At 35.4% G+C, this 14082-nt stretch overlaps 2 protein-coding genes across 4 annotated transcripts in view; both read right to left on the bottom strand.

Moving 5' to 3' along the window:
* The window catches only part of LOC113514644 (nuclear pore complex protein Nup205), a 32461-nt gene extending 25523 nt beyond the window's left edge, over positions 1-6938 (bottom strand). For all 3 annotated transcript variants that reach the window (XM_052902867.1, XM_052902868.1, XM_052902869.1), the window contains exons 1-3: positions 6764-6938; positions 6195-6355; positions 680-800 (exon numbers count right to left, since the gene is read on the bottom strand). In XM_052902867.1, the coding sequence (XP_052758827.1) occupies positions 680-800; positions 6195-6355; positions 6764-6779 (298 nt within the window). In that variant the 5' untranslated portion in view covers positions 6780-6938. The remainder of the gene's footprint in view (positions 1-679; positions 801-6194; positions 6356-6763) is intronic.
* Positions 6939-9197: 2259 nt separating this feature from the next.
* On the bottom strand, positions 9198-13919 carry LOC113522807 (cap-specific mRNA (nucleoside-2'-O-)-methyltransferase 2). The gene is made up of 4 exons (XM_026908629.3): positions 13236-13919; positions 12422-12607; positions 11315-11435; positions 9198-10645 (listed from the first exon to the last, which is right to left on the bottom strand). The coding sequence occupies exons 1-4, from the start codon at positions 13707-13709 to the stop codon at positions 9357-9359; spliced, it is 2070 nt and encodes a 689-aa protein (XP_026764430.2). The 5' UTR covers positions 13710-13919; the 3' UTR covers positions 9198-9356.
* Between the last annotated feature and the right edge of the window lie 163 nt (positions 13920-14082).

Genomic DNA, 14082 nt, shown 5'->3' with positions numbered 1-14082 from the left:
TTCGTCGCGTGTGCTGCAGAAACTATTATTGATAGAACAAAAGTATGTTCTACAATATTGAAGAAAATATCAATAACTACAAAAAACTTCGCGATACTATATGTCCAACTATTAACGTTATGTCACAATAACCACTTTTTAAAATGTTGTAAAAATGTCCATCAGTGTGAAGCCAGGACAGGCCGCTATTCTTAAATAAACACATAAAAAGTAAGTTTGTTTGTCACCTCTTGGTGTCTTAAAAACTTAGTTAGTTAAATGTTAACTGTCTACTGCTGACCATAGTCTATACTATAGGGAGGGTTTTCCCAGTAGTTGCCACACTGGGTGAGATATGGCGTGAATTTACAGGGTACAGAGGAATAACATCTGAGTCCTCAGGAATGGCAACGCATGGGGGGGTATCATGGGCGAAACAGTATACTCTGTTATGTTCATTGTACTGCTCATGTCTATAGGCGACAGTTACCATTTTCCATCAGGCGGGCCGTCAGCTTGTTTGCCATTACAAGTTGTATAAAAAAAATTATAATAATAAATTCCCCCTTAAAAAAGTGGAATGCTTCATGATTTTGCATGTCATCCTTGAGCAACCAGTAGTTTGTCCTAGACTATTTCAAAATATACCAGTGTAGCCATGGTTTTCCTATATAAATAAATAAATAATTTATATTTTTACCTGATATAATTATAGCTTCATCCACTAACTCTTTCGAGAGTAAAGTTCGCCCTAAACTGGGCAAGTTAACACCCTCCGTAATACCTCTTCTTATTTCATCCCTACTTGCTGGATTTTTTGCCTGAAATACATATTTAGTTTTTAACTAAAATATACAATTATATATTTTATTCATTATCATCATCTCGGCTATTATCCATTCATTGCTGAACATAGGCCTCCCCTATAGACATTTTATATACCATTAACATATAAAATTATAAGCATGAATGCATAAATGTTTGTTACTTTTTTACATAAAAATTATTGAATGGATTTGAATATAATTTGGTACATAAGTAAGGTATATCCTAACTAGTGCATAGGATATTTTATGTACCGATTCACGCAGTTGAAGCCGTGGGATACAGCTGGTATAATAATTAAAGAATACATCCAAGTTGAGATTATAAGCAAAACTGATTTATTTATCTTTTACCCTCATTACACCAAATATCAACTGTCATTAGACATCTCTAATAAATACATAACATACCTTTCTCTCATATTGATTGGTTTACAAAGCAATGATTCTATCTTACAAATCAATAGATACATAATAATATTTTAAAATTGACAATCACAATAATGAAATGCTAATTAGGTATTCCTATAATATCTGGCCATAAATCAGGCGGTGGAATCAATATGGGGGAATCCGGTGTCAATTCTGAATCTGAATCCTTCATGAGTTGACTGTCTAACTCAGATGGGCGACATGTCATGTCTGATGGTCTGGCCAAGATTTGGTCAGTATGGCGGCGATGTAACTCTCCATCTTCCGTTTTCACCCTGTAAGTCGTTGGCCCCTCTATTGTTTCCACGGTGGCTCTGCGCCACTTTTCTCCTGGCCCGTACATGTGTATCAGTACTGGTTGATTCACTGCAAAGGTACGGGTGGGCCGGTGCTGTGCCGCCACTTCACGTTGCTGGTCAGTACGGCTAGGCATCGAATCAGGGTGTAAGACTGACACTGCCGTTCTATATCTCCGCCCATTGAGTAGTTCCGCTGGCGTTTTGTTAGTGGAACTATTAGGAACTGTCCTTAAATAATATAAAACTTTACACAATTTTTGTTGCCATTGTATATTCTGGCTTTCAAGTTTCTTCATTTTATTTTTAAATGTTTGAATTGCACGTTCTATCTGCCCATTCGTTTCTGGGTGGTAAGGTGGGGAATACAAATGTTTAATTCCATTCTTTTTTAAGAAATTATTGAATTCTTCCGAGGTAAATGCGCGTCCATTATCTGAAACTAGTACGTCAGGCAGTCCTTGTGAAGTAAAAATTTTCCTTAGCACCGTTATCACTGTCCCGCTATTCATCGTTGGTACTATTTCGGCTTCAAACCATTTGCTATAGCTATCTACTAGAACTAAAAATGTTTTCCCCTGGAAGGGTCCAGCAAAGTCCACATGTACACGACTCCAGGGTTTCTCTGAAACAATCCAAGATTGAGGGTCCTTTGGTGGTTTATTTCTTACTAATTGGCACTGTTGGCAGGCGGCTACAATATTCTCAATTTGACGATCCATGTCTACCCACCATACATAGCCTCTTGCATACGCTTTCGTCTGGACCATGCCCGCGTGTGGAGCATGTAACAACTTCAAAACCTTTTCCTGCAAGGATGCCGGTATTATTACTCTGTTACACCACAATAAACAGTCATTATTATGTGAAAGAGCTTCTCTTCTTGACCAATAAGCTTGTAAACTTGAATCTGTATTCTTGCGTGGCCAGCCGTGTAAAACATGGAACATTACTTTTTGCAGCACCATATCCTTTTTAGTTTCTTCAGCAATTTTGCCAGCATTTAGCTGCCACCCGCTCAACTGCTCTTCTAACAGAAGCAGATCACCAGACACTTCCTTCTTTACACTGGATGTATCCGTAGCGGTCCATCTGCTTAAAGCATCCGCGTTGCCAATTAGTTTCCCAGGTCTGTACTTTAGTTTATAGTCATAGCAAGCGAGTTTAAGTGACCAACGTAACATTCTAGGCGAAATCTGTTCAGGTATAGGCTTTGCAGGAATATTATAAAGAGGAACCCCTACCAGTGGCTTGTGATCTGTAACTATACAAAATTTACGACCTGCTAAAAATTCGTGAAATTTGGTCAATCCAAATATAATTGCTAGTGCCTCCTTATCAATTTGCCCGTATCGTCTCTCATGAGCTTGAATGTGCGCGAGGCCATCATTACAGGTCTTTCAGATCCGTCTTTCATCACATGGGCAATAATCGCTCCTACTCCATATTCTGAAGAATCACAGATGAGAAGCAATTCTTTTTGTAAATCATATCCCACCAATGTGAGATCCGATGACAATAAACGTTTTGCCTCATTGAAAGCTTTCTGTTCTTTCTCTCCCCAGCTCCAGGGTCTCTTTGATTCTAATAGTCTATATAATGGCTCTAATATAGTGCTCTTATCAGGTAAAAATTTCTCATAGAAATTGTATAAGCCCAAAAAGGCTCGCAACGTCTCTTTGTTAGTTGGAGCCGGTTTTTCTTGAATTTCCTTTACCTTCGTAGGTGCCGGGTGGAGGCCTTCCGCATCAATCATGTGGCCTAAGAACGTAATGCTGTTCGCCGCAAAAACACACTTTTTTTCATTCAATCGAAATCCCATTTCTTGCAATTTACTTAGCACTTCTCTAAGTCTGTGATTGTGTTCTTCAATGGTGGATCCCGTTACCGCCACATCGTCCAATAAACAGGCGACGCCCTCCATACCTGCAAGCGCCGTTGACATCAGGCGTTGAAAAACAGCTGGCGCCGCATTGACACCGAACGGTAAACGGTTCATTCTCATTAAACCAATTGGAGTGTTGAGTGTTAACAGCATTGCAGTCGCATCATCAACTTTTAGCTGTGTATACGCTTGCTTTAAATCTAATTTACTGAATATTCTACCCCCACTCAACCTTACAAACGCTTCATTTGCTGTTGGAAGGGGGTACGTGTCTGTATCTATCGCGGTGTTTACTGTCACACGATAATCGCCACACATCCGTATTGTCCCGTCATCTTTCATCACTGGTGTCAATGGTGTTGCCCACTTCGAATATCGAATAGGTGTTAGCACGCCCTCTATTACCATCTTATTCAGTTCTTCAATCACTTTCTGTTTGAGTGGGTATGGTACCGCGCGAGCCTTTAAGAAACGCGGCGTGGCGTCTTTCCGTAAGTGTAACGATACTTTAGGGCCCTTGTACTCCCCCAATCCTTCTTTAAATAATTCAGGAAATTCCCTTTTATAAAGTATTATATCCTCTTCCGACCAGCACAAACCAGACACTTGAAGTCCTAGTGTTTGGAACCAATTCCTGCCTAACAGATTTGGACCATTTCCTGACACTACTACAAGTTCACACTGTGCTTCCTTGTTCGCTAATATAACCCGCACATTTGCTACTCCCAACACTTTTATTGGGTCTCTAGTCCACGTCACCAACTTCAAAGTAGTGGCTCTTAACGGTGGAGGTGTCGACCAGAGCTTCTTATATGTCTCCTCCGACATAATGGTCCGTGATGCCCCCGAGTCTACTTCCATTAATAATTTTACACCGTCTATTATGACCTCTGCCGTTATTGGTGGTGTATAATTATCAGTACAAACATAGATCCCCATCATTTCCTCTACTGCCGTATCACCACTTCTGCTACATTCCCCCGTCTCGTTAACCTGGTGCATGCGGCCCAGTTTTTTATCACATGCCGCCGCGATGTGTCCAAACTTCTTACAATAGAAACATTTTGCTTTCCAAAATGGACAACGTTCGCCTGACTTATGACCGCGTGTACACCGTCGACATTCATTAGATTTTACAATGCCAATGTCCATAGGTTCACAATCGGTGACGTTTAACGGAGTTTGCTTTGATTCGCTAGACGTACTGGCAGGGTACAAATCAGGGAATGTCACTTGATAGTCCAGACATGTTTGTAGTGCAACTTCATAAGTTATTTTCTTCTTTTTCAATAAGTCGCGTCGTAAGCGATCATCCCGCACCCCCAGCACTAGTCGGTCTCTCAACTGGCGTTCCAAGTCTATAAAATTGCACTTAGCTCCGAGCTGGCTGATGGCCGCCACATAGTCCTGTACACTTTCTCCCTGTAACTGTTGTCGTTTGTGAAATTTTCCCGCCTGTAGAATTTCGTTAACTTCTGGTTCAAAAAACCTATCTAGAACCCTCAAAATTTCCACTAAAGGTACTTCTGTAGGCCTTTTTGGAACTAAAAGCGATGCAATTAATGCAAAAGTGTCTTTTCCACATTGAGAAAGGAACAGTGATCGGCCCCTATTGAGGTTATCCTCACCGACGCCCGCCGCGTCGAGCGCGCACATTAACTGTTCCTTATAATCACACCACTTATCAGTCTTTGGGTTGAATTGTCCAGGAAACACAATATTTGAAACAGTTGCTGCCATTTTCACAATAAATAATTTTTATTTACTTCGTCGCCAATAAAGAATACATCCAAGTTGAGATTATAAACAAAACTGATTTATTTATCTTTTACCCTCATTACACCAAATATCAACTGTCATTAGACATCTCTAATAAATACATAACAATAATAATTAGACAGTATCTTGTAATATTAAAATACCCATATGTTATTATTAGAATGAAATTGCTTAAACAATGTCTATATGATGTTTATGAAAAATGTATATGATGGTTCTGAATAAAAGCAATAGAAGCCACTAGGACTAATAGAAAACAATAGAATAGAATAGAATATTTATTGTGAGCTGTACATTACAATTTTTCGTAAGATGTTATTAACATCTTAAAGGAAAATACAGCCTACCCATACATCGGGCATACAATACAATTAATTACATACCATTAATTATCTTACAACCATACAATAAAATCGTCAATAAAGTTGAAAATAAAATAAATCACATCAATCAACAGTCACAAACTAACTCATGGTCACCATTAGAATATATTAATGATCATCTTATATATTAATTAAATTATTTATAACATCAATATAAAAAAAAAAAATGTCAAAGAGCAAAGAAATCATTCAAATTGTTAATGTATTTTTATGTAATGTAATTGTGTAGTGTAGAACACAGTCAACTCATGACTGTGTTCTACACTATATAACCTACTTATCAACCTATACTTTCCACATTATGCACATTCAAAAATAATTTATAAAATTTTTATTTGTCATAATATATAAATTCCAGTTTTATTTGAATTAAAGTATATTTGTTATTCATATATATTTATTCGTTTATATATGTAATTTTAGTATGTATAGCAATAATTACTAGTACCGCATTCAATATTCTGACACTTCCCTATGGTTGACTGGGAGAGAGATGCTTTATAGCATTAAGTCCACAGATGTACATTTTCGTTAATGAATTAAATAAATATGGATCAAAATTGAAACAAGGTGTATTATTAAAAAAATAATCCTGATAAAGTAAATGGGAACTTACAGGATTCTTAAACAGAGACAGGAATGTTTGTTTGTGCCTCCGTAATACGGACTCAAATGTGTGCACTGCATATGGAGCTCCTCTGCTCTCATGAGCCAGGTAGCCCTCCACCACTGCTACCAGCTCTTTGTACGGCGTCCACAAGTCATCGGTTGTTGTACCTAAAAATGCATAATTCAATTAGTGACTTTAATCAAGTCAATGAAAATTTTGTTTTATTTATATAAAGATAAAAAATACATATAACAACATTTATAAATATAGAAATTTCTTAAAGATCGCTACCGACTGGTAGAGTGGGCAAGAAGCTGGCCATATCAACATCAGCGTTATTTTGTCTTACCGATTTGTTGATATAACCTCACTATAGATAGAATACATATTCAAACTTTTCGACCATATCAAACTTTTTATTGAAATTGTATTTATATTACAATAAAAGCAATGATTATAAACGAATAAGATAACGATATTTAATAAAATAGAAGATAAAACGATAGATTTACAATTAGTAAATGTACCGCCAAAATTATTAGGTTATAAATTTTATATTGCTTTATAAAAGATACCTTCATTAATATCCATGGTGTAATATTACACCTTGCACTTCTTTTATAATTAAATACGCTCACATTTACTTTAATTCGCCGTAAATTTAAGAGAACGTTGCAAGGAAAACTATTTTCATTAAAATTTTGTTTGAGCACAAGCAGAACACAAACTACATGTTTGTCAATGTCAATTATCTTGCACAGAGTAGGCTTGCTCAAATTGTTTACATTGAATATTAATTTCGTAAACTTTGTAGACGATCTTGACAATTATCTTTGTAGAGCTGCAGCCATTTATTGATACTTTTAAGGTAGGTACAGAAATGCTTCACCTTTACCCTTTTATCTACTTAATTCAAGCCCTAAATAGGCAAACCAATTTGTACCTAGTAATAGATCAATACGTTCCACTCGCAATAAGTTGTGGATAAAAAATAATACCTTTGGAACTTATAAACCGATAAAGATAATTCATACGAACATGACTGTGATATATATTAAAAAAAAAAGAACTAACATATAAAAATAAAATCAAAATAATAACTTATATGGTTGCAGTGCAGTGGAAATGCTGTCCAAAATCTTTAAAAATATCTTCTTATATTTATACTAGCAACCCACCCGGCTTCGCACGGGTTCTTTACAGAAAATATAAAATAGCCTATATTACTCCAAGAAGATTTAACTCTCGGTAAAATTGATTGAGTAGTTTTTGCGTTAGATTATAACAAACAAAAAATCAATTATCTTTCCTCGACACCAATACTTTTTCTAAACTTTCCTAACCCTTCACCCTAGGGGGAATAATGATTGTTAAAAATGGGGATTAGTAGCCCCATTGTTAGCAATACACCCTATCAGGTCGACCTCCTCGCGGTTCCCGGTACAAAAGTGCATTACCATAATTATTCGCACATTCAACTCCACTGCACATGTGCAAATATGCATGCTGTTATTGGATATTAATTGTTATCGAGCCATAGAGGGCCACGACCTCTTATCTAAAGCACCATGAACAATGGATTGTAATGCTCGTTATGTAAGTCACACCTGAGCCACTAAATTACGCTGGTGACAATAAATTTTAATTATGATTTACAAAACTATTGAGGTCATATGTATTGTGTTGAAGAAAAGAAAGCGACAGTTCCAGATTGAGCTAAAATATATAACTACAAACTTTTACCCGCGACTTGATCCACGTGAGCGAGATATGTTCATCATAAAAAAGGAGTATGATAATATATCCTTTTGGGGGGAAAGGGATTGTTAGTAATGGAGACTGAGAACCCCATTGCTAGCAATATACCCAACCAGGTCGACCTCCTCGCGGTTTTCCCTCGAAACTATCATGATTAATTCCTGATGAATTCATCATGATGGGCTAACTGACTTGTTTTCATTCTCTTCTATCACCCTTCACTGGTGGTCCACCAGCGTATCCCGTTAGCGCAGGCGGGGTTACCATACCATTTTCACTGATCCTCGCGGTTCTCCCTGGAAACTATCGTGTTCTTTTCCAAGTAAATCGTAATGGATTCACTAAGCTAAATAACCTGCCTTTTCATTGTCACCTATCATACCGCACTGGTGCCCACCCCAGCGTATACCGTTAGCGCAGGAGAGTTTACCATTCCATTAACCGCCTCACCCTCTCCCCCTACCCCACGGCTCGGACGGCGCGTCCTGGTGGAATAACGGTAATACGAAATTAATTTCGTTGCCCTTTATTGTGATTTTGTTATGTCTCCTAAGGTATTGTTAGTTTGCATGATGTAGATAAAGAGAAAAAATAATCTTCATGAAATGCTAAAGCCAACTAACGTATTTAAAATTATAAGGTACGGTATGGATTACCGTATGTGTAAATAACTTTCCAATTACAAGTTTATAATTGCCCATTTTTTTAAATAATAAATTAGATATAATATGTAATCCCTGAGAGATAGACATATAAAATTGCGGACGTTTTTGTAGACCTTCTTAAGGTATGTAATACTGTAATATATTGTTTTGATCTACCTCGTAGGGTTCAACCAACATTTACAATGTAAGCTTAAAAAAATGTATTTACATCATATTAGAAACCTCTAAAATTATCAGTTTTTCTTTACTATTTAATACATGTATACATGTGTTATACATATATGTATTATAGTATAATTTTTACCTTCCTCTTGAATAGCTTTATTAAAAAAAAACTGCATCAAAATCTGTTGCGTAGCCAGACAGCGGGAAGCGACTTTGTTTTATACTATGTAGTGATGAGGGTTGTACGGTATGAAAAGGAGTTAAATAAAAGAGATTTAGTAGGACATTCAAAATTTGCCCATCGTCAAACATTTTTATTTGTCTAATTTTAATTTTGGATTTTAGTTTTCAGGACAACATTACACTTAGAAAATAGCTTAAATAAGTCAAGTATTATTATTTACAATAATATATGACAGTACAACATTCAGGAATTTTATTACCATAAAATTAGATTCACAGTAATAGCATGACAACAACGATGAATAACATTATAAAAATATTATGAATATATCTTTTTTAAATGTATCTACCAAATAGTAAAATACGTATCGACTTCTTATGCTATGACGTTATATAATTATAGGCTTCGTTCTATAGTATACAAATATTCTGTACACTTGTTCCGGTAAAAAGTGTTGTTGTACAATACAATATTATCAAAGAACACCCCCACATTTGTTGTCTGCACTGGTAATGAATTTAATAAATCCCTTGCGTCTTCATTTTGCAATTTCACACATTCATTCTCTATAACATCCAAATAGGTCATAGCATGTTTATTCATCAAAGTACACAAAATAATACCAGAAGGCATAAAACCAGTCTTTTCAAAACTCTTTGACACAATGAATAAAAAACTTACATTGAAATGTGTAAGTGTATTTAGATTCTTTATCAACAAAGTCTGGCCCAGAGACAGTTCTTTCAGTGCATTATGAAGTCTGAAAAAACAATTCTTTTCATATACACTGTAACTCTCTGAATAATCGAACTCTGGTAAGTCCAACACCTTGTCTATTTCTATACCCAAATCTTTGTGATTATTTTTATATTCCTTGAAGTCCTTGCTGAATAGGATCTCTTTAAACTCATCCTCAGCTAAGATCTGCTGATATAATCTGAAAATAGGCACAAATATGAACTTGGAGCTATTTATCTTCTGCAAAGGACGGCCATATGTAAACACCAGTTTTAACCTTGTCTCTTCATTACAACTCTGTGACCATTTCACAGGATCGTTTATTATAATTGAGGGATTTGACATTATTTCAGCTTGCAGTAGTGAGTTTATAGTTTTTGACTTCTCCTTTATGGACATCTTGGTATAAAGCTGTCGTTCTGTGTATGAGCCACGATGGTATCTCGGATTCATGTTGGTTTTGCACTCTTCGTGAAGTGCACCTTTTAATATTTCGTGTACTGCATCCAAAGGTTTCACTCCGTACCGCCAAATGAACTCTGTGGCGACAAGTGCGCGGACTCTCTTCATGTCTCTGTGTAAGGAGATATTATTCTGCATCAGATATGCCTGCAGATTGTTATTGATGACCTGACATTGCAGTACACAGAAATAGTGGGCACATTCATGAACCTGCTTTAAATAGCTATCAGGAATCTCTTCTAGTGGGAACAAGGCCATACTACTATATTTTTCTGTTCCGTAAGCAGTCCTCAAGATCGATATGAATTTCTCTAAATAGGCACTTCCTTTGTAGTTGATGCATACAGCATAGACTTCAGAGTTCCCCTGTCGCGATGTTACTGGCTTGTAAATATTGACTTCTTCAAACAAATGATTGATAAGGTAAAGGAGATTCACAGTAGAGTGTTCAAATAAAGTGAAAAGTTTGAATATAAATGTGCCACCTGAAAAAATAAATAAATATGATCAATATACATAAAGGACCAACATTAGATGCTAATCATTTCAAGGTCTCTATAAATGGTTTACCTCATTGGGGAGAGTAATAGTTATGTGCTATTGAATTATAATTGTCTATTACTGAACATAAACCTCCCCGTTGGGGGGTTTTGCCAGTATTTGCCCCGTTTGGCAGACAGATTAGCAACCAGTTAGGCTTTAGAGATGTTTTCAGAGGGTTGCTGCTGTCCATCCCTCGCCCTCCTTTAGTCGCCTCTTACGACAGTCGCGAGAAAGAAATGGGTGGCCTATTCTATGCCGGGATGGGAATAAAAGAAGTTCCTGTGTGATGTGAATCTTATTAAAAAAACATAGCGAGTTAACCAAATATGCCAAAATTTTCACCTATTTTTAATTAATTTGACATGGCAACCCTAGGTTGTGATTAATTGAGAACAAGCAACCATTATACTTTCGCCCCACATTCATTTAAAGTCTCATTAAAAAGTTTTATACTTGCAGAATTTAGCAGTGATTTAGTGGGATCTTAGGCTACACATTCTTTTGTTTTTAATATCCAATCAAACTGCACCATAAATACATTAGAAAAGGTTATTTATGAATGCTAAAAATTAAATTTAATATTATTTAAAAATATGATATAAAATAAGTACCTGAACTGAGTGCCTGCAAGGCAGTGATGATTTCACAGTAGTGTAAGGGTGATGTCACCTCTTCCTGAGCATCGGGTCGCTGCATGCAGTCGATTGAGCCATCAGCTGTCACCAACAATACCTGTAACAGGACATTATTTATTTAATATGTACAATCTTAACAGAGGGAGACTTTGTACAAAAGTCGTTGCTTGGGCACCTCTGTCCCATTCGTGTTTCTACTGTGAAGCAGTTGTGTTTGCATGGCTGTGTTTCGGTTTAAAAGGTGGCATATGGAATTTACAGGGTAACGAGGAATAACACCTGAATCCTCAAGAATGGCAACACATGGGGGTATCATGGGCGAAACAGTATACTCTATTATGTCCATGGTACTGCTCTTGTCTATAGGCGACGGTTACCACTTTCCATCAGGTGGGCCGTCAGATTGTTTGCCATTCTAAGTTGTATAAAAAAAAAAAAAAAAAAACATGGGTAATATCATGGGTGAAACAGTATACTCTGTTCTGTCCATAGTATTGTTCATGTTTATAGGCGACTTTTACCACTTTCTATCAGGTGGGCCATCAGCTTGTTTGCTATTCTAAGTTGCATAAAAAAAATCTTTTTAAATTGACAAAAACTAAGGATAGTTTTTGACTAATTAAAATATTGTAAAAAACCTATCTCTCAAATAGGAGTTAAAAATACACAATTATAAAAAAAATAGAATTAAATGATTCCAGAGATAAACATCATGACAGGGTGATTTTTATATCTTATTTTAACATATAATAAATATAAAACAGAACTGTTATTAATATAAATATTTATATCAGTCATTTATACAGGGTATAAGGCACAGGTTAGCAAAAACTGAAACAGTGAATTCAGACCATTATTCTGAACTGAAAAACAGTGGAAATTCTTTATTGCACTCAAGTTATATAGATAAATTTATCATAGCTTAGTTATTGCATAGACACAAATAAGTAAAAAAAAAAAAACAATTTATGGCCCAGGTCAATTTTAAATTGCTAAAAGGCTGAAATCTTTGTTTTGATACAACAAAGACAATACTAGGGTTAGCACTCACTGAAGGGAGAAATATAATTCCAAAACACTAACATTCCCCAATGATACTGCCTTCTTGATGGTCGCTTGTGAGTTGTCCCAGTCCATGAGGTTGCCAGTGTTATCTACACCAAAATCCCAGTTGTCCAGCGTGTGAAACATGAAGCGATCATCACTGATCATGTTTGATGGAGAGTTGCCCTCATAATATGGGTTTAGTGTGTTTGCAACCCATTTCCACTGTAAAAGAATTATAGATTAGATTACTAACAAATTAGAAAAAAAAATAGACACTTTAATACATTTAGATATTTAATGAAAAAAAAAAAATATATTTTAATTTCTTTACACTATTTATTATTTATGCACATTTTCTACATAAACCACAATCATATTCATTTGTTTAGAGTTTATTATTATTATTAAGAAATTAAATATTTATTATAACTAAAAATATCGTATTTTACATATTTAATAATATGATTTAATAATATTTATACCTAAACTGCATGTTGATAAAACATATGATTGTAACTGGAGAAAGGGAGTTTATTTCTAATTAGAGAATACTGTTGTCCTATTGGATGGGCGTTTTGGTGAATACAGTCTATTAGTTAATAAAAACAAATTCATTGATGACATCATATATTATTTTTTACTTCATTTTCAAAATTGAATGTATTGTTAAACACATCTATACACTTTGACTTGAAAAAATAAATGTCAAATTTACAATTTGAAGCCTCGTCATGTGTATTCCGTAAAAGCTTTATATGATAATTATATTGCAAAAGTAATTCTTAAATCATTTTAAAAAATAGAAATGTTATTATAACTACTTTCATAATAGTCCTTGAACAAAACTTACTTCAATCTCGGGATAATTCAATTTCAGGTAGTGATTCAATGATGTTATAAATGCACCAGGAGCTTCACACAAATGTAGGGATACAAATTTTTTAGCAGTCATTACTTCCTTCGGGATTATATTGTATGTACTTGCACACTCGTAAAACTTTGTCCAGGCTTGTGTCAGGAATTCAGGGTTAACAATGCATCTTATTTTCCAACCCACTTCACCGGCAGGATTTCTCCGACGTGTGTGACTGCTCCATTCCTCAATATTAAAGTCATTCAACTGGCTCTTGTGGAAATTCAAACGACTCTTCAACACTTCCAAGTCTTTAACCTTCCAAGGCGGAGTGGAGAACCAAAGTTTACAATCCGGCAATTTCCAGCTGTTGTTAAATCGAAAGCTGAACTTTTTATTGAACAACTCATTGATTTCCACATCAAACTCCCCATCCCTAAATAATTTTAGCCTCGGTAGGTCCTTATCCATATTTATTTACATTTAAGAAAAAATGGAAAAATTGAGCGACATTACTTAGTACAATTATAAATAAAGTCTATTTAAAATTATAAAAAGTCCACAGATTTGATTTAGAATGAATAAAATTCATTTTCTATTTTTCCTCCATTCAAGAAAAAAGAAAATAAACGTACGCACTCAATACAGGCACCTACCAAAAGTATCTATCTACTTACATATCTAGCTACCATAGACTAAGAATAGTGTTTGTTATTTTCTTATGTTAATTACTTTTAAATCAGAATTATTATGTATAAATACGGCACCACCGACAATATAATCATTATGTCCGTGATAGAAACATGGCATAGAATAAGGATAGTACCATCATCATCATCATCTT

The sequence above is a fragment of the Galleria mellonella genome, unplaced genomic scaffold (assembly GCF_026898425.1).
Source record: "Galleria mellonella isolate WM207_F2 unplaced genomic scaffold, CSIRO_AGI_GalMel_v1 utg962, whole genome shotgun sequence".
NCBI classification, from domain to species: domain Eukaryota; kingdom Metazoa; phylum Arthropoda; class Insecta; order Lepidoptera; family Pyralidae; genus Galleria; species Galleria mellonella.
Note: the sequence above shows the minus strand (reverse complement) of the source record. Positions and strands in the feature narration are given on the sequence as shown.